Source organism: Camarhynchus parvulus, chromosome 19 (assembly GCF_901933205.1).
Source record: "Camarhynchus parvulus chromosome 19, STF_HiC, whole genome shotgun sequence".
In the NCBI taxonomy this organism is placed as follows: domain Eukaryota; kingdom Metazoa; phylum Chordata; class Aves; order Passeriformes; family Thraupidae; genus Camarhynchus; species Camarhynchus parvulus.
In genome coordinates this window covers 10,382,402-10,401,678 of record NC_044589.1, presented here as the reverse complement: position 1 = coordinate 10,401,678, position 19,277 = coordinate 10,382,402, and the positions used below count along the sequence as shown (strand labels likewise).

At 45.6% G+C, this 19,277-nt stretch overlaps 4 protein-coding genes across 6 annotated transcripts in view; 1 reads left to right on the top strand and 3 right to left on the bottom strand.

The window, feature by feature from the left end:
- Positions 1-19,277, top strand: part of NF1 (neurofibromin 1) — a 71,458-nt gene that overhangs the window by 32,444 nt on the left and 19,737 nt on the right. For both annotated transcript variants that reach the window (XM_030962390.1, XM_030962391.1), the window contains 6 exons: positions 209-306; positions 426-572; positions 1,040-1,186; positions 1,524-1,634; positions 17,967-18,399; positions 18,637-18,977. In XM_030962390.1, coding sequence (XP_030818250.1) covers positions 209-306; positions 426-572; positions 1,040-1,186; positions 1,524-1,634; positions 17,967-18,399; positions 18,637-18,977 — 1,277 coding nt within the window. The remainder of the gene's footprint in view (positions 1-208; positions 307-425; positions 573-1,039; positions 1,187-1,523; positions 1,635-17,966; positions 18,400-18,636; positions 18,978-19,277) is intronic.
- OMG (oligodendrocyte myelin glycoprotein) lies at positions 4,458-7,342 on the bottom strand. The gene has a single exon (XM_030962392.1). It carries the CDS (start codon positions 7,340-7,342, stop codon positions 6,080-6,082), a length of 1,263 nt encoding a protein of 420 aa, XP_030818252.1. The 3' UTR covers positions 4,458-6,079.
- Positions 9,479-11,812, bottom strand: EVI2B (ecotropic viral integration site 2B). 2 transcript variants are annotated; one of them, XM_030962394.1, is made up of 2 exons: positions 11,696-11,812; positions 9,479-10,771 (listed from the first exon to the last, which is right to left on the bottom strand). In XM_030962394.1, exon 2 carries the CDS (start codon positions 10,738-10,740, stop codon positions 9,916-9,918), a length of 825 nt encoding a protein of 274 aa, XP_030818254.1. In that variant the 5' UTR covers positions 10,741-10,771; positions 11,696-11,812; the 3' UTR covers positions 9,479-9,915. The 2 variants fall into 2 exon arrangements, with proteins under 2 accessions (XP_030818254.1, XP_030818255.1); XM_030962395.1 differs by having other exon boundaries at positions 9,479-10,768; positions 11,696-11,782.
- Positions 14,006-16,926, bottom strand: EVI2A (ecotropic viral integration site 2A). The gene is made up of 2 exons (XM_030962393.1): positions 16,795-16,926; positions 14,006-14,846 (listed from the first exon to the last, which is right to left on the bottom strand). Exons 1-2 carry the CDS (start codon positions 16,896-16,898, stop codon positions 14,006-14,008), a joined length of 945 nt encoding a protein of 314 aa, XP_030818253.1. The 5' UTR covers positions 16,899-16,926.

Sequence of the window (19,277 nt, the reverse complement as noted above, 5' to 3'; positions counted from 1 at the left end):
TATTTAAAAGTATGAGAAAGAAAAGACTTTGAAAGTGAGTGTATTTTAAATTACTTGATTTACTGGCTTTTTGTTGTGAAACCTCAAGACAAGAAGTGAAAATAAACTGTTTCTGCCAGTTTAACTTCATGGCAGAAATGTTTATGTCAATTACTGTAACAGTAATACATTAAACCGCTGTGTGTCCCTGCCATGTTTTTCCCTTTAGATCCTTCAGAGCATTGCCAACCACGTGCTGTTTACGAAAGAGGAGCACATGCGACCTTTCAATGACTTTGTGAAGAGCAATTTTGACGCGGCGCGAAGGTACGGCCTGGGGACAGCATACGGGTTGTGCTGTGGGCAGGGAGAGCTGGGGTGCCCCTGCACGACAGCCCTTCGCTGTCCCTGCCACCCTGATGTATGCTCCTGGCTGGCAATTGCAGGTTTTTCCTGGACATCGCGTCCGACTGCCCGGCCAGCGACACCGTCAACCACAGCCTGTCGTTCATCAGCGACGGCAACGTGCTGGCCCTGCACCGCCTGCTCTGGAACAACCAGGAGAAAATTGGCCAGTACCTGTCCAGCAACAGGTGAGCCTGCAGCCCTGCATGGGGGTGTGTGCTGAGGGGGGAGCCGGCATAGTCCTGGAATGCCTTGTGCTGGAAGGAAACATAAAGCTCATCCCAGCCCAGCCCCTGCCATGGGCACGGACACCTTCCACTATCCCAGGGTGATCCAAGCCCTGTCCAGCCTGCCCTGGGACACTTCCAGGGATGGGGCAGCCACAGCTTCTCTGGGAATCTGTGTCAGGGCCTCCCCACCCTCACAGGGAAAGATTTCTTCCTAATATCCAATGTAAATCTCCCCTCCTTCAGCTAAAAGCTGTTAAAAGTTGGAAATACTCCCTTCTGTTGCTTCTGTTATTACTGAGAAGAATATCAGTCATCATTGAAGATTTCTCATAATTACTTTTAAAAGGAAAATCCAGCTTGTTCCAGTTGAGGAAGGGTAGTTGCTGGGTAAAGAAGGACTTTCCTGACAGAGAACATGTTTGTAGGGACCACAAGGCTGTTGGACGACGACCTTTTGACAAGATGGCAACACTTCTTGCCTACCTGGGGCCTCCTGAGCACAAACCTGTGGCAGATACGCATTGGTCCAGCTTAAATCTCACTAGTTCCAAGTTTGAAGAGTTTATGACAAGGTAATGAGATTACTGTGGTGGGGACACACAATGTGGGTTTCTAGACTTTATCATGTGAGGATATGTCAGTAGTTTTTAAGACTCTGCTAACAAGACTCTCTGTTTTAAAGGAGAGTTTAAAAAGCTCTCTACACAAACCTTTTAGGTTTGTGAGTAAATTTTAATTAAAACAGCTAAACTGAGTATGAGAAATGGTGGTAACATCTGATTTAAGGAAGGCTCAAGATTGTGTAGACTTAATGCTTTTGTTCAGAGATGGAAGTAAAGAGGGTTTGGGATTTTTGAAATTTGTTTAAAAGGCAGTTGTGAAAGTTGATGTCAATGTATTGCTTTTTAGGCATCAGGTACATGAGAAAGAGGAGTTCAAAGCACTGAAAACATTAAATATTTTCTACCAAGCTGGGACATCCAAAGTTGGCAATCCTGTTTTCTACTACATCGCTCGGCGGTAAGAAACCTTTCACCTTCCCAGTCTGAAATGAACCTGTCAGTCAAAGGTGTCAAGTGTATGTAAGAGACACCACCTTGGTACCAAACAAGAGTCTGAAAATAGCTTATTTGTTAATATTTGCTGACAGTATTTTTGAGTTGTTTCCTAAACCGAGATTGTAGTTTCAAAGTAATTGCACTCATGACAGGAGTTATCCCTAGAGGTGTTAAGGAAAGGGAAAGGGAGATCCCTGTGCTCACCCCCAGCTGTGGTCAGGAGCAGAGCCCTGCCTGGGGGTTGCTCTGTGGTCTGTGCAGTGGCTTGGGGCAGGGGGGGCACTTTCAGTGTTGTCACGAGAGGATCTCATCAGTGGTGATTCTTTGGATGGAGTGATAGAATACAAGATGAGGAGCATCATTTTTTTAAGCAAGATCCCTAATGTTTAATCCCCTTACATGCACAGAGTTAGAATCAAAGGCAGTCTTTTGAATTCTCTTTAAAAAACTGTTTGCTTGCCACATTTTTCTTCTCCATTTTGTTCCATTAGACACAGTCTTATTTCATGTCAAGTAAAACAAAAGGCCTGTGTTGTTATCCTGCCTTGTTCAGACAAGAAATTAGGCATACAAATGCAGAGAGTAGTGATAACCCATCTTAAAAAGTGACTGTGCCTGGCGGTGATCCGAGGCATCCTTATGTATTCTGTACAGACCTGACATGCAGTGTTTCCTTGTTTGCAGAGCAAGAAATGGTTATTTCATCTGCAGAGAAAGAATTTCTGGGAGTAAATCAAGACAAAAGTTTGCACCACATTTGCTAGGCCTAGCTCACCTCCCCCTTCTTTAAAAGCAGAAAAATTAATTTATCCAAAGATGCCTCACTGGGCAAAACTGTCATGGTCCAGTCAGCCAAGCATTCCTGCCTTCAGAGAGGGTGGGTAGGAGCAGATTTCTGAACATTTTACCCAGGTATGGGATATTAACGAAAATATTGTTGTGCTGCAACATGGGCCTTGCTGCTAGGTGAGTTTTTACCTTTGTCTTGAGCAGCTGCACAGTTCAGGAATCCTGGCAGGGCTGCCTTTCAAACCAGCTGGAAGGGCTTTGCTCTGGGATGATGCTCTGGCATCATCTCTTCTCACTGGGATGTGGCTAAGTGGAGCTTATTTGGGGTCTTTGTCTTCTGGTTCTGAGACAGGTGTTGTGTTTTCAAGGTGTGAAATGTGGAAGAATTGTTTCGATTGGAGCTGCCAGGCTATTTGAGGGCTTGTAGCAGGCTGGGGTTTTTTGGGGTTGTTTTTTTTCCCTTTTTTTTTTCCTTCTTTTCTTTTTTATAGTTGAAGATCTTGTTGCTAAGGCATTGTTGAGTCATTTTACTGATATATCTGGATCAGTTTATGTCCTCCTTGTGCTGTGAAATTTAATTCCTTCTGTCATCTATCTTCACATTTTGTTTCCTGGGCAACAACCCAGCTTCTGGAGCCAGTGCTTTTCTGTTTTTAATCCCTCTCCAGTTACAAAAATGATCCATAAATCAATGAGTATTGATCCTGAACTACTGCCATTAGGTTTTAAGGCTGATCCCAAACTAATTAATAGGAATAAAACCTCTGAGTTATTGCTGCAGACCGCAGCAATCCCCACAGCAATTTTACCCTTTCCAGAGCGAGTACCCAGCTATTAGAGGTGTGCCAGAGCTTTTCTGGGTATTTTGAATATTGCCCTGAAATGCTGAATGGTTGTTTTGGATACCAATTTCAGCGAGAATAGATTATTTTTTGTTTCTGGAGGTCTGGGTGCACAGCATGTTTACAAACCCAGGCCCCCGAGCTCAGCTCAGAGTGGCTGTGCAGTTGCCCAGCAACAAGTGCTCGACTCCCACACTCCTGCCTCCTCCCTGTGCCTTATCGACTCATTCGTATTCCAGAAAAATACCAGGAAGCCTAAATTCCAGTCTGCCTTTCTGAAAGCAGTCTGAGCAGGCAGCCCTGGTGCTGCAGCAGCTCAGGCAGGGTTTGGGAGGGAGCAGAGCCCTGGAGTGCCACAGTCCAGCTCACTTCATACCCAGCTGTGGGTCTGGGATCCGGCTCCCCAGTCCTGCCTGTGCCTTTGGGAAACCCCAGAGCCCCATTTCCCCTTCCAGGCTTTTCTTGGCATGCTGAGCAGTTGGAAGGCTGGATAGCAAGTCCTTCAGGGTGGGGGCTTGCAGTTTGCCCCAGGTAACCTCTGGAAAGCAGAGTTTTCCTGTTGCTGGTCATCAGATTGTCTCATTATGGGTGGGACATTCCCAGAGCCTTTAAAGTCAATTCCCTGTAGGTTTTTTTAATGCAATAGAATTTGGCATCCTGTACTGATTCTGCAGCAAAGACACATGCAGTATTTCCTGTAATTTCCTCAAATCAAGCAATTTAGCCACAGCACCTCATTTTGTGATGAGTCCTGCCTTGCAAGCCCAGCTGCTCCCACTGTGTGGGATGAGGCCAGAGAATGATGCAGTTCTGGGAATTGCTGAGTTCTGAGCATGGGAAATCGGTTGGTGCTGTACTACAGTCAGTCAGCACTTAGCAAACCCAGGGACTGTCCAAGGAGTGTGGCAGCAGGGCCTTCTTCAGTGTTTCTAAGTTCTAAAGAGTAGGAAGGGGAAGGATAGTCACAGTGTTGTGTCATCTCATCAGCTTATTGCTAAACAATATTAGAGGTACATCAGTATCTACATAGTGCAATTTAATATAACCATAAATTCCCCCCATAAGACTGCTTCAAACAGGTTTGTATAATACAATGCTATCTATTTATTCGTTTTATTCTGCTTAATAGAAAAGAGGCACAGTTGCTAGTTCAGTTCAATACAAACATAACTTTATTTTTACTTAAATGCCAATGAAATAACTGTACAAATCCATTGTGTAACATTTACTGTTAGAAAGTAAAACACGTATCCAGTTATAGAAATACTGTTCACAATTGGAAAGTTGTCATTTCTCTGATACCAGTGGTTGTAAATGATCTACAGCCCCCATTGACACCTTAGGAGAAACAGGTAAAGGACTCTAGTCTTGGTTGTGAGGTTTTCTGGGTTTTGCAGCACCTTCATGCTACAATAACTGGAAATTAAATGGCCTGGAATGAATGGAAAACATTGTATAAGATCTGTAATATTAAGTGGATAATACTTTTTCAATTAACTTGTTCTTCAATTTTCATTTCATGCTGTTTGCAAAACTTCATCTGTAGTATATCAGGTACCTTTGCCATAATTTAAATAGTTTTCCTAGAGTGGACAGAACCATGCGTGCAGCTATTTCTACTGGCTGACGGAGCAGATGTTGAGGAGAAGAGCATCCATGCTCGCCCTTAGAAAGCAGGGATTTGGGCATGTTCAGTGCCATGGCCTGCATTCATTCTCTTTGGAGTCACAAGAGTCAGGAGTGTTTCAATGACAGCTCACCAGCTAACTGCTTAATTGATTTGTTACATGACTTGTGTTAGAAATCAGCTGATATTTCATTTTACTGATAGTAGTTTGCTACGTTCTGGCTGATTTGTGGTATTCTTTTAAGCAGAACATATTAACATTTCAGCATGTCACTTGACATAAAGTCAAGGAATTCCAGGTCATTAATTTGGGTATATAACTCCTTGGTGGTGTTTGACAGTGTCATGGCATTGAACATCTGGCATTTTTCTCTACTTTTATCTTTTTTTTTCTTCTTTTTTTTTTCTTTTTTTTAATGTGGAGAGAGCAATAACTTGCCTGCGGTCTCTAAGTCAAGCCAGAGCAGAAGGATACTGGCCCCTACCACTGTCCCATGCTGAAGTTGGACCATGTTGTCATCTCAGTTTACACCCTCCTAGCAGACATCATGGCATTGTCAGATTTAATTCCGAAATTCAAAACTGTTGTTCTTCATATTTAAAATGCTCTAGTACATATGAAGCAAACGTAGATATACATGCTAGCGATTTTGCTCAGGAATAACTTCTGATTAGTGAAACAGTTCAGTTTAGTTCCTTTATTTTTTCCCTTTCTTTTGCGTGTCATCGTAACTTACAAAGAATCTGTGCTGCTATATTACAGGAATTGCTCACTGGCAAGTCAAGCAAGACAATGCAGATATGATACAGGCCTTCTGTTTTTTTCCAGTTGTTCAATGACAAAATCATACGTAAAATCAGTACTTAAAATTCTGATGTGTTTATTCTGTGCAAGTAAAATGAAAAATTTAAATACAAAATAAGCACATTTTTAAAAACAAAATAATAGATTAGTTGTACTCAATTAAGACATATGAAAATAAGTAGCAGCTTAGTATCAAGACATTAGTGTGCGCGTCTTTAAGAACTGTTACTTTCTTTAGATCAGTCAGGACTTTGAATTTCTTTCATTCATTATTTCAGCTGGATGTGTTAACTCCAGCTGTTATCACAGGAATAACCTCAGTAATTCCCACGGGGTGCAAGCCCTTAGTCCATAGCCAGGGCCAGGGCGTGCAGCAGTGCCAGGCAGAGCAGCCCCATCTGCCAGTGGCTGGCGCGGGAGGGCACGCCTGGCGTGGCCTCCTCCTTCCTTAAGGTAGCGGTTGTGCTTTGAGGCATCTTGGAGTAGTTTGTTGGCATTCCACTGGTGATGCTTAAAGTCATGGGAGTGGTGGAGGATCCCGTGGCCGGGGCCAGGCTGGCGTTGCCCTCAGTGGAGTCCTGGACGAGGATTGTGCGAGTGGCCGCGGCCTCCTGGGGGCCGTTGGGGGAGTCTGTGCCGGGGAACAGAGCCGGGGGGCTTTGGGTCCCCAAGGGAGGGACTTCCTTGGCTTTCAATTGTTTGTGTGTTTTGGTCACTTTGGTGGGCTCGGGCGCCGCGGCAGAAGCCTCCCTGTCGGCCGCCTTGGTGCCTTTGATCATGGGGCTGGAGTCCAGGGCCGTGGGCTGGGCCGGGGCTGGCGCAGTGCTCGTCCAGGGCTGCTCAGCACAGGGGGCCCCCAGCACACGGGCAGCTGTGCCCTGCACCCACTGCAGCACGTAAGGGATGGTTTGGTTATCGCTGCACGACCAGGGGTTGTTGTACAGAGTTATTACCTGCAGCTGGGAGAGCTGGTCAAAGGCTTTGTCGGGAATGTATGAGAACTTGTTGTTGTGCAGGTAGAGGCTTGTGAGGTGTTGCAGTCTCACCAGTGTTCCTGGGAGTATCTGGGACAAGAAGTTATTGGATAGATCCACTGTCTCTATGTTGTAGGGCATATTGGTTGGAACTGTCCAAAGTTTGTTGCTACTGAGATTGAGAAACTTGAGACTGCTCAGTGTGTTGTTGATCAGGACAGCTCTTTCCACCATATTCCTGGAAATATCGAGCACTCTAAGATTCCACTGATAAGCTGTATCAAGTTTCTGGAGAACTTTAATGTTGTTGTTTGTGGCATATAATTCCCATAAGGACTTGGGCAGATGAGCAGGAACATTCTTGAGCCAATTATTTGAAATATCAAGGGTCCTCAGATTGGTGAACCTCGTTAGCTGATGATCGAGATCTACAAACTGGTTAAAGGACAGATTTAAATATGTAAGGTTGTCTTGAAGTCCCTGGGGCAGTACAGTTAAGTTTCTGCCTGAACAGTCCACATTCCTGTCGTTTCCTGAGCACTTACAGCTAGAAGGACAGATACCCAAACCAGTGGGTATGAAAACCAGAAGGACCAGCAGACAGGTAGATGTATTCAATATCTGGTATTCCATTGTTGCCTGGAAATAAATATACCAACATGACACCCTTTAAATCCATGTAATACATTTTATCTCCGTATAAGGGTTGTCTTGGCAATGGCCACTTGCAGGAGAAATTAAGTAAAAATATCAATAACCCCCTTTGTGGCACGGTCCTTTTTAGAATTGTTCAAGAGAGACTTCACAAAGCATCCCTTCAGCCTGTCATGTTGTCTGGCAGAATGAGACTTGTTTTTTTCATCTCCCTTTCCCCCTCCAGCTCAAATGAGGGCTTTCTTCCGAAAACGCAAGTCTCTTCCAAACCTTATACAATGTCTGCTTCTTGTTTTTAGTGATTTCAAGCCTATATTATGTTTGGAATAATGTGTTCATTTATAGAGGATGAAAAAATGGCTGTCAACTGGATCTTCACAAATCTCTGCAGTAATGTAGCAGTCCCCCCCATCCAGGCATGCTGTTTGCTTAAGTAAATTGGTTAAAATATATCATAGGAATTTAGCTTGAACTCCAAATTCCAGTGTTCATGGTAACATGCACTGTAGCATTTTTTCCTCCTTATAGTTAATTACGATCTCAAAGCTGGAAACACATGTTTAGAACCCGAGTTACCGTTAGTAAGAAATCTCTGACACTGCAGCAAATTTCTGGTGCAAGCATCTGTCATCAGCTCCTAATTCCATTCCCATTTCCTTCTCTGATTTGGTAGTAGGATTTTGTGAGTAAAATCAAAAAGCACAAACTTACCGTGGTGTCCTGCAGTATCAGCACATCGTTTCTGTGATGGATTGGAGCTTAGAGGTCGCCTTGTTCTGGAGAGCAGCTCCAGAGGCTGCCGGGGGCTGTGCTTGTCTCAGCTGCATCGTACGGCTGCGCCCGGCTCCGCAACCACCTGATCCTGTGGGCACTGCAGAGCCGGCCCCGAGCGCTGCCAGGGACCTGCTGGGGCAGGGAGTGCCCGGCTCCCCCGAGCCCTGGCAGGGAGTGCCCTGCTGGGGCAGGGAGTGCCCGGCTCCCCCGAGCCCTGGCAGGGACCTGCTGGGACAGGGAGTGCCCGGCTCCCCCGAGCCCTGCCAGGGAGTGCCCGGCTCCCCCGAGCCCTGCCAGGGAGTGCCGAGCTCCTCCGTGCCCTGCTGTGCTGTGCTGCTGCTCCCTCCCAGCTGGGGCTGCCTGCACACGCCTGGGCTCCCCCCGCACGCCTGCAGGCTCAGGCTGCCACCCCACTGCACATTTCTGTTTGAAATGGCAGGTCAGCTTGGCTTCTTTTTACCTTCTGTTAACCTCTCCTCCTGTAATAGAGGTTAATGTGAATTTAGGCTTTCTAGCTTAAGCTTTTTTAAGCTACACTGCCAGAATATATTGTCATAATTTTAAAATACTGTTTTCTGCTCCTTGGATCAGGCTATCACTGTGTTGTCAGGTATATTATAGCTCAGCTCATAGGATTTTACAGATTTCTACAGGAAATCTTGATCTGATTTTCTCAAAGCAATATGAGAGTGAGAGTGTTTATAATGTTTTGTTTATAGTGCTGTTAATTTTAACAGGGTGTCATGTGAATGAGCCTTACAAAAGTCTTTGTATAATTGTAATGCTATTCTTTAGGCATACCCAACCATACAGCTTATGTAAACAGTAAAGAAAATTGAAAATATATTTTTCTATGGCCATTGTATACACAGCAGCCTGGAATTGCATTTGGATTATGTACTACTCTTTATTAGCAGTAGATTGAAAATGCTGAAGTTTATTGTGTGCAAATCTTTGTTCTGTGCTCCATCCACACATCTATTCCCTCTTCATGTGAACTGCAAACTCTGCCATTTTGCAGAGCTCTCATGGGAAGCTAGCTTCAGCATCTAGCAGCTTCTTTATATATATATATATATATATATATATATATATATATATATATATATATATATATGCAATACTGGTAAAAAAAAAAATCTACTGCTGATACCAGCCTGCTACTGCCCAGCCAAGGCTGGTGTGGGGGAGATGAGCTGTGCTGGTACTCAGGGCCCAGAGAGGAGCATGTAAAGTATTGGGACACGAGATGCTCCAAGGAATCTAGCATCCATGAGCCATTAAATGAGTTTATATTAGTGACTGAGTGCATGCTGTATCTAAGCAAATATTCAGGTGGGCTTTAAGTGACCAAAGCATCTTTGATTGAGAAAGCTTTATTGAAATGCCCTGGAGGTGATTGCATTCGCTTGCACAGCCCAGTGGAGCAAACCCGGGTGCGAAGCCGAGTCCCTCTGATGCTGGGCTGTCTGTAACATCTCCACGTGTGTGTTACCTGTGTCTGCCTGTGCTGGCACACACAGCTGTGTACTCTGCCTTCTGGAATCTCTAGTTGCAGGTGATGACTGGGCACAATTTGTTTTGTAGTCAGAAATTTGCTTCAGGCAGAAGCAGGTTGTTCTCTCTTGTGAAAGCTGAGGTTGGGAAACACCAGGGAAATGTCAAGGAAATGCTGGGGCCTCACCGTTCTTGCCTGTGTCAACTTCTCCTTTTTTTACTTTATTGAAAATTACTTGGTTTAAGAAAGATGTAGAGTATTCTGGAAATTAATTTGCCAGTCACAAAGGGTGTTCTGGCTGGGGCAGTGTTTCATGGATCTCCTGGTTCAGTAGCTCAGGCGGTGAGGGCTGTGGTTCCTCTGCTTCCAAGTGAAGTTCCGAGTGCTTGCTGGGATCTGAGCTGGGCTCCTCAGCGGGTTCCCTGAGCCACTCGGGGGGTGGTGGCAGGTCGGAGCACTTGGGTGGAGGCTCTGGGGAAGGACAGGACTCAGCTGCAGTGTTGGCTGGCTCCTGCTCTGGGGCAGGGGCTGGGGCTGAGCTGGCTCCAGAGCAGCCCACGGCCGGCGGAGGTGGCTGCCCATTCCCAGTACTGCTGCTGTGGTGAGGTGGGTTCTCTGAGGCAGTCGGCTCCTCCTGCAAGTTTGTGCCTTGTTTCAGTCTCCAAGGCAGCATAAGTAAGACAGAAGAACGCTTGGTGCCGGGGTCAGAGTCCATGCAGAGATCTGAAGTGTCCCCATCCGTGAAGGGGGAGCGGCCTGCCCAGTGGGACTGGGCCTGAGGAGGCCTCAGGCAGCATTTCCACAGGAGAATCACCATAATTGCCAGCACCATCCCAATCAAAATGCTGCCAAGGATCAGCGCTGCTACCCAGCTGCCATCCCCAGCCTCATCCTCCCCTGGGAAGGCCTGGGGCTCTGTAGCAGCCTGGTGTAAGCTGGGCACAGTTGCTTGCAGCTGGTGCAGGAGGAGGTTGTCTGCCCTGGGGCTCGTGGCACTGGTGCACGTGTGGCTTTCAGTCCTGGCAGCATGCTGAGGTGCTGCTGCAGAGAGGGAGCTCCAGATCTCCCCACAGAACACAACCAGCATGACCTGGTTGCTGACCATTTCCCTCCAGCCTCTTTACAAGGGTCCTCTGCTGTTGCGGGGAAGAAGTAGAACATGGTAAGTTGTAAACTGAATTTCTGCACTTTACTGCCACCAGCCATTCTGTGTTAATACCATCAGACTGAAAATAACGGTCTCCCCAATATTTCACATTTCAAGCCTCTTCCCATCTGCATGATCAGTGGGTTTGGCACTGACTTTACAAATAACAGCAGATTTTCAGTATTATGGATCATATTAATAAAGTGGCTTTTTTGAATGTAATGGCTTATTATCATCTTGTTTCACCTTATCAGAAAAAGGCATTGGCAGCTCTGCAGCATTGACAGACAGGGTTGTCAGAAGTGAAGCTGTGGCTTATTGTGATATAAGCTGAGGCAGAAGTAAAAGGCTTTTTACAATTCTCTTAAACTTTTATTTCCTGTTCTTATATTTGTTCAGCATAGCAAAATATTTAAAAGTTTTCCAAGTACTTATGCTATAATGACACAGCATTCTAATGGTAAAGTATTTTATAAATAAATTCCTGCGTGCAGATTTTGCAAATGTTGAGTTGTTGGCATGAAACAGACTTTTTTTTCCTGTACTGATTAGAGTTCAGCTCTCTAAATGTCTCCATATGAAATAAATTATATAAAAATTCATCCCCTACACAAGCTCTTTTCCTTCTGAAGTCACTTTCATGCAATTTGAGCTAATTCATTAGTTACTATAGTCCTAGTCCTGTGAAGCTATTTCTGGGAAATTAATATGCATGAGTCTTTATGGGTTTACAAATACACAAAATTAAATTTTAAATGCAGCAGTGTAAACACACATGAGCAGTAAGTTAATGACTAGAGAACATGCTGATCTAAACTCTGAGAGGTTTGTAATGGGTTAAAATGATTCTATTCAGTTTTTATCCTGCTCCCCTCTTCTCAAAATAGGCTCAGGACTTGGATTTGATCCTTACCTGCACATTTATCTTCTCTGAAGCAGGCACCGTCCGCGTTTGTTGTTTGGAGCTCGGGAGGGCTGGCTGTGCTCAGAGCGAGGCAGGGTAAAATGGCTCTTTTCAGGCAGAACTTTGTGCTGAGAGGGAGGAAGTTGCCAACGCCGGCAGGAAGCGTCTGCGCCAGCAGCTCGGGGGCTCCTGTCTCAGAGATCAGATCGTGTGTCCCACTGTCCCACAGGCAAACTTCTGAGCTGCCCGCCCTGGGCTTCTGCAAAAAGGTGTTTGTGGCTCCTGCCACATCAGGCACCTCTGTGTGTTGATGTGGAAATTCTCAAATACCTGTTTGCCTGTCTTTGTAGAAAATAGTTACGGTTTCTTCTGTGGGAATCAAAAACTCTGCAAGTTTGGGCTGGATTTGAGTGGCTGATGTAATTCAGTGGTGGGTTTGCTGTACTCTCAGGGTTATTAGTGGGAAACCACCCCTGGGTTCCTTGGTGAGTCATGGAAAGCTCTGTGGTCATGGGATGCTGGCTGCTTACACATCCTCCCTTGTGTGGCTGCACTGAGGGGCAGAGGGCAAAATCTGATTTCACCTCAGCCTGTCCCTACTTGCTTGGCTGTTTTTCTGTGTGGACAGGGTTGTGACCAGCTGCCATCGCTGGTGGAGGGCTGTACTCTGAGCAGCTGCTTCCCCTGTCTGTCCCTGTCCGTACCATGGAGTGTAACCCAAGCTGCTCTCTTTGGTCTCTGTGAGCACTTTTGCCTGGAAAGGCTGCGTGGTGGAAAGAAACCCACACCAAATATGTCCTCATGGCACTTTGCAATTGTGTTCTGCCAGTAGCTACTGACAGATTCCTCTGCAGCCCTTCCTGTTGTGCCTCTCTGACTGCACTGCTTCTCTCTTTGACACTCTGCCTGCTCCTGCAGCACACACACATCCTGGTCCCATACTCACACTAACTCGGTGCTTCTTGTCCGATTTCTTTGTCTCCTCCCCATTCTCTTCAACCCCCACAGCTGATTCCCAGTTCTAGGCTAAGCATGCAAACCCCTTCCAGCTTTGTTTTCCTCACTACACAGCCCACCTTTGAGCCTGGCAGTTGCATTTTTTGAGCTCTCTCTCTGTCCTGGCTGCCACAGTGCTGTGGTCCTGCTGCTGCTGTATCTGCCCTGCCAGCCAAGCTAATGGGTGATCCAGTGGAATTGGAGTGGGGGATTCAGTCTCCTGGTCCTCTCAAACTCGTACAACCGTCTTATGTGTCACAGCTGTTGGTTACAGCTGCACAGGATGTTTGGAGCTTTGGCACTGTGCAGCCTCAGCACTTGTAACCGCAGTGCAACAGAGCTTCTTCAGCCCAAGGAGCAGCCTGTGGAAAGCTTCTCACGTTTCCTTAAAAGAGCAAAGCTCTGCTGCAGGGAGAACCCCCACAGGCACCTCCCTGGCATTGTGGGAAAGTCAGGTCTCTGAGAATAAAGAAACTAAAAGTTGTTGTGGTTGAAAGGAATTCCTGGCATGTTCTCTTTGGTGTCAGGAGAAAGTGGAGTGTGTTTCCATGATGCAGGAAATCACAGCGAGTCATCAGAGACCTTTCCTGAGTCAGCCAGTTGCAGGAATAAAACATTCCAAAATGCCTGGTCATAGTTTTTTCTAACATTTGACTTAGAGAAATAGTGTCACGTAAGTAATTTAAAAACTGATATTACAAGTTTATTGAAGATAACAAATTGAACAAGTTCTCATATTCTAGCAAATACTACAAACTTTATCTATTCATAGTCAATGTGGAAACACAATAATTATGGTTCCAATCAATCTGCTTCAAAAGTAACTAAGCTGGTTTAAGAAGTTCTTGATGGAAAATCCAGAAGGGCATTTTGAGAGGGACTAGATCCTGGGTTAGTGGTTGAATCAGAGTTGTGACTAATGTATGGTTTCCTTTGAAAAGCAACTTGGTTATGCCTGTGCAGCATCCTAGTGTTCAGTGTGTTGATCAGACTCACAGTCTGTTCCTTGTTCCGCTCTGTGGTCTTTGAGCATGGGCAGATTCTGTCCTTTTGGTTTATCCTGTCCAGCTCCTGTCACCCTGATTTCTGGTCAAAGGAACAAAACCAGTCCTGACACTACTTACAGAAAGCTATTTAACACAGTTTTACTGCCTTCTGGGTCCACACAGGGCTGCAGCGTTCCCACTGGCATAAATGGAAAAACTCTAAAATCTGGATTTAGCTTTCTGGGGGGGAAATTCTTGCTGTTACTTGAAATACAAGTTTTTGCCTTACATTAATGGTGTAACAAAGGCAAAAGATGAATTTTTACCTGAGTGTGAATTAAATCTCAACTACAAAATTTGTTAAAATGGGTTTGTGTGGCTGGGATGGTTCTTTGCTTTCTTGTTCATTGTCTGCTGCTTTGGTGAGTTTCTCAGTAGTTTCATCTTCAGTTTTCCTTTGGTTCACAGCATCCCTCCCTGATACCAGCTCCTGCATTATCAGCTCAGTTCCACTTGTCTCCTTGGGCATCCTCTGCCACGTTCCTGCTGCTGTGGGCCATAGGCTGTTGGTGGCCAGGAGGTCACCATTGCTCCTGGGCCTGCGTTTGCCCTGCTGGGCTCTTTTGAGATAGGAGATTTTGTTGGCTGCTATGACTGTGGACAGAAACAGGGAGATGCAGATGAGCACAAGAACTGCAATGATAATGAAGCAAATCAGTATGAGAGACTTATTGTCTTCACAGGTTTCTTTGGTCGTTGGGCTCTTGGGTTTGCTGCTTTTCTCTAATCCTCCCGTGGTGGAAACTGCACTTGGGGCAGGGGAAATCAAATTTTGAGTCATTGTGGAGGAGAAGGATGACATGGTACTTCGTATTTTGGCACGGGAAGATGTTGAATTTTGGGCCATTGTGGAGGAGAAGGATGGCAGGGTACTTTGCATTTGAGAAGTAGTTGTTTGGCTGCTGAAATTGAGGCTCAGAGGAGAATCTGGGCTTGCTTCTGTCCTGTTGTGACTCTCACTGCGGTTTTGGCTGATGGGACTCCAGGTTTCTTCTCTGAGGTGAGGGTAGCCTGTGTGGTTTGCACTCGTTTGCAGCCACAGGGAGAAGATGATCATGACAGGAAAGGCAAGGCGTGGGTTACTGCATCTCGTTGTCTGCATCCTCCTGTTGAGTCCCCTGCAAAAATACAAATTGTGGTGCTAGTTTAGCAGGTGCTGGTTCTTAGAGGTTTGGATTGGACTTCTCAGGGAATAGCAGGATTCCTGATGAAAAATACATGGCCTCATTCTGGGGGGATGTAGGAGGACGAGTTCAAGTGCCCAGATTGCGAAAGAATAGATTGTCTCAAACTTCTGCCAGTTTGAGGTTATAGAAAACTTACAAAAATCAAAAAAAGAACATGGAACAAAGAGAAAAAGAGAAGTGTTTCCTACTGGGGGCTTCCTGATGTCAGGGCAGACACGGGGAGTTGCTTCTCTCTGAAGCTGCCCACATTACACCTGGTCATCACTTCTGCTTTACACCAAGACCCTGTGGAGGTTACACATCACTGGCTGCTTCTCACCTCCCTGAATTCCCCTGGGCCAGGCAGGGGAACCCTGCAGGGAACAGATGGGCAAGGGAAAAACTTGAACCCAAAATGTTCCTGTAAGTGACAGCAATAACTTAATGTGAACTGTGTGTAGTTCCTAGCACAGCTGTCTGGGGTACTTTAAAATGCCCAGGAAAATCTTTGTTCTCTTGTTTTTCTGCTTTTTTGTACAAAAAGCTCTTCATCACAAATGTACTTCTTGTATTTTTTCTCCCAAACATTCTGCAGATTGTGACATTTTCTGTAAAACGCCACCGATAATTATGCAAATGAGAGTAACCATTCATATGTTCTGTTTCACATTTGTGTGGCATTCATATCTGTACCTGTTGAATTTTTCTGGAGGGTAGGAACGTGAGAGTGGGGTTGGTCTGATATAAAGATAATATTTATTATCTGAAATTAACAGACAAATCAGCCAAGCAATGACCCAGGCAGTGGGCCAGGCTGCTCCTGACCTTCTCAGGGCAAGGCTGTGTCCCACCAGAGTCTTTCTTCTGTCTCTGGTAACAGATCAAAGGGTTTCCTTTGAGTGTTACACACTCTGCATAGTGCAAATTGAAATGCTACAAGGAGTGACATAAAGTAACACTGTTAATTTTATGGTTGTTCTTGAAAAAATGTGTTTGTTGCCTGTAAAGGTAACAAAGTGTATTTGTGTATGCGTAAATATGAAACATCAGAGAAGTGATGTTCCTGTGTGTGACCAGGTGAGGGGAAGGCAGGGATACACCTGATGTATAAGGAGATCTCTCCTTGCTCAACGAGGAAAAAACAAAAGATCTGTCTATAACTTGGTAGTTCACCCATAATATAAAATTGTTCTCCATCCTGAGCTTAATCCTGTTTGTTCAGTTTGAACTAGAAACCATCTTAGTCATAAGCTACAGCTCAGGTAGGATTTTTGTTTGTGTATCGTGGAAGTCACCCGGGTGATTCCTTGTAGCATACTTTGGAAAGGAAAAGGAAAGCAAACCCAGCAAAGCTTGGGGTTTGTAACATTTCAGCTGCTGTGAGCAGGACAGGCAGGGCCAGCCCAGCTCCCTGCAGTGTTCCTGCCCCTGCCCAGGGTGCAGCTCCAGCTCTGCCCCAACACACTGAGCCCAGTGTTCATTGTGGGCTCCCACTCCAGATGTGCTTTTCTTACAAATCAGCGGGCTCGTCTGTGAGGGGCTGCTCTTGAAACCACGAGAGCAAAGGAACTGATCTTTAAAGGGCTGGTTTTCTTTTTAGTTCAACCCTTTGTGTCTGGGTATTGACAGGGTCTCAGTACCCAGCGAGATCTGCACTGAAAGGACAACAGAGCCAAGTAGTGACTGCCACTGTTAATTCCTGACTGTGAATAACCTTTAACATGATGAAAAATTCAGTATATCAGCTTCCCTGATTCAGTTGGAGATACTGTGTCTACAGTTTGTTACTGTTTTTTAATTACTCAAATTTCTGTAAAAATACCTTTTCATATATTTTTCTACAAAATGTAAGTAACTTTGAAGTACAACTTAAAATAGGAGAAGGAAAATGTGTACTTACCTTGCCAAGATGTAGTCAACAGAACATGGATGTTTCAGATATTTAGTCCTTTGCCAATAAGATTTCTGTGTGCATACATTTGCTCCTAGCATGCAGGCAGCCATCAGTGTACAGCAGGGAGATTTGGGCAGTGCTGGTGTTTTTTAGGCAAACCTGTAACTGCAATGACATGTGGCTCTAAGGGGGGAACTAAAACCACAGCTATGACACACTTCCTTTGGTAACAGCTATACCATGACGTGCTGGGGGAAAAACACCAACTTGCCCAACTTAGCTCTCAGAACCACCGGAGGTAACGGGGGCGGGGGGAAATCTCTTGTGCAGATGAATGTTCTGTTTCTGTCTCCTGAGTTGTCCTGCACTCAGGTGCTATCAAGAAAAGTGTCCCAAAACCCTTAAAGATACACCTGTGCTTAAAGCATTTATTAGCTCTTCTGTAGCCTGTTTTTTGCCTTGGAAGAGTTGAGTTAATGACAAATCAGAACAGTGACAGGTATTTAAAAAACTTCAAAATTTCACAAGCTGCTGATGAATTTATTTTTAATTAATTTTTCCTACTAGAATTCAGTCTGCTGTGTGAACCCTAGAGATGTCGTTTAGGCAAATGCTTTGCCCAGTCTCAAAATTCAGAGAACCTTTAAGTGAGAAAAAATATTCTCAATTATGTGAATATTTTTGAAAAGAGGTGTTTTTGTAGGCAAGTCCTCTGTACTCCTCAGAGGACTGACCATTCTTAGAAACACCCCCAAGCATTGGAGTGCTGCAGGACAAAGTAACTGGAGTGGCTCTGAACCCTCTGAAAAAGTTGGGGTGTCGATGTTTGATTATTAAGACTCTTGAGATAAATATATTTTTCCACATACAAGTATAGATAAAATTTGAATCTCTAAGGCTGTTACAAAGTTAGAGGCACTTGGAGGTTGTGGGGCACTTCAGGATGAAGCTGAGTTAAATCCAAGCCCCCTCATCCTGGGCACTAAACGTGGCCAGAGTGTGAGGCAGTGCCTGGGGCCGGTGTGGTGTCCATGCTGTGCCCAGGGGTGTTTGCAGGACTGTCACAAAGGTCAGTCTGGCTCATGGGCAGGACTGGGGTGCTCTTGGTGTGCCTGGGCCCTCAGGCTTTGTGCTGTGGGCCTCAAGCATGACCCAGCCATGTCTGTCCTGTCTTACAGGTTCAAGACTGGTCAGATCAACGGGGATTTGCTGATCTACCATGTGCTGCTGACCTTGAAGCCATACTATGCAAAGCCATATGAAATTGTGGTGGACCTCACACACGCTGGCCCCAGTAATCGCTTTAAAACAGACTTTCTTTCTAAATGGTTTGTAGTTTTTCCAGGCTTTGCTTATGAAAATGTTGCAGCAGTTTTTATTTATAACTGTAACTCTTGGGTCAGAGAATACACCAAATACCATGAAAGGCTCTTGACAGGTTTGAAAGGGAGCAAAAGGCTTGTTTTCATAGACTCTCCAGGGAAGCTGGCAGAGCACATCGAACATGACCAGCAGAAACTCCCAGCAGCTACCTTGGCTTTGGAGGAGGACTTGAAAGTGTTTCACAATGCTCTCAAACTGGCTCATAAAGACACCAAAGTTTCTATTAAAGTAAGTGCTTTTAATGCTGTTCCTAGTGATCTGTTATATTTGTTTAAGGATTGGAATATGATTTTACTGTCTCTTAATTCTCCTCCCTTGTCTCGAGGAGAAATCACAGCTTTCTAGTATGCCCCATTAGGAAGTACAAAATTTCATGTATTTATCTTTCCTAAAAGTAGGAGTGTGAGGGTTTTCTCTGTGTGATTACCCAGAGGTGCTGCAGCAGTTTTCTCCTCTGTCCCCAAGGTCGGCTCGACCGCGGTGCAGGTGACGTCGGCGGAGCGCACGCGGGTGCTGGGCCAGACCGTGTTCCTCAACGACATCTACTACGCCTCTGAGATCGAGGAGATCTGCCTGGTGGATGAGAACCAGTTCACCCTGACCATTGCCAACCAGGGCACCCCTCTCACCTTCATGCACCAGGAGTGCGAGGCCATCGTCAGGTCCATCATCCACATCCGCACGCGGTGGGAGCTGTCGCAGCCCGACTCCATCCCCCAGCACACCAAGATCCGCCCCAAGGACGTGCCCGGGACGCTGCTCAACATCGCCCTGCTCAACCTGGGCAGCTCCGACCCCAGCCTGCGGTAACAGCTCTGCACTGCTGCTCCTCTGCTCGCTCAGGGGGCTCCCTGGGGCTGCTCCACTGGTAGAGAGCCTCTCTTGAGAAAAACCACAGCTCCATAAAATGCAATTCTTAATAAATAAAGATGAGTTCCTGTGAGCGAAGAAGGGCACACACTGTCAGAGGAAGTGAAGACATGAAGGGAGCTTAATTTCTCGTTATGAGGAGCAGTAGTTCTGCTTTGCACTCTGTATTTATTGGGTACATATGATTTCCATGGTGTTGAACTTCGTGTTTAAGAGCATGGGAGCTGTAGCCCTTA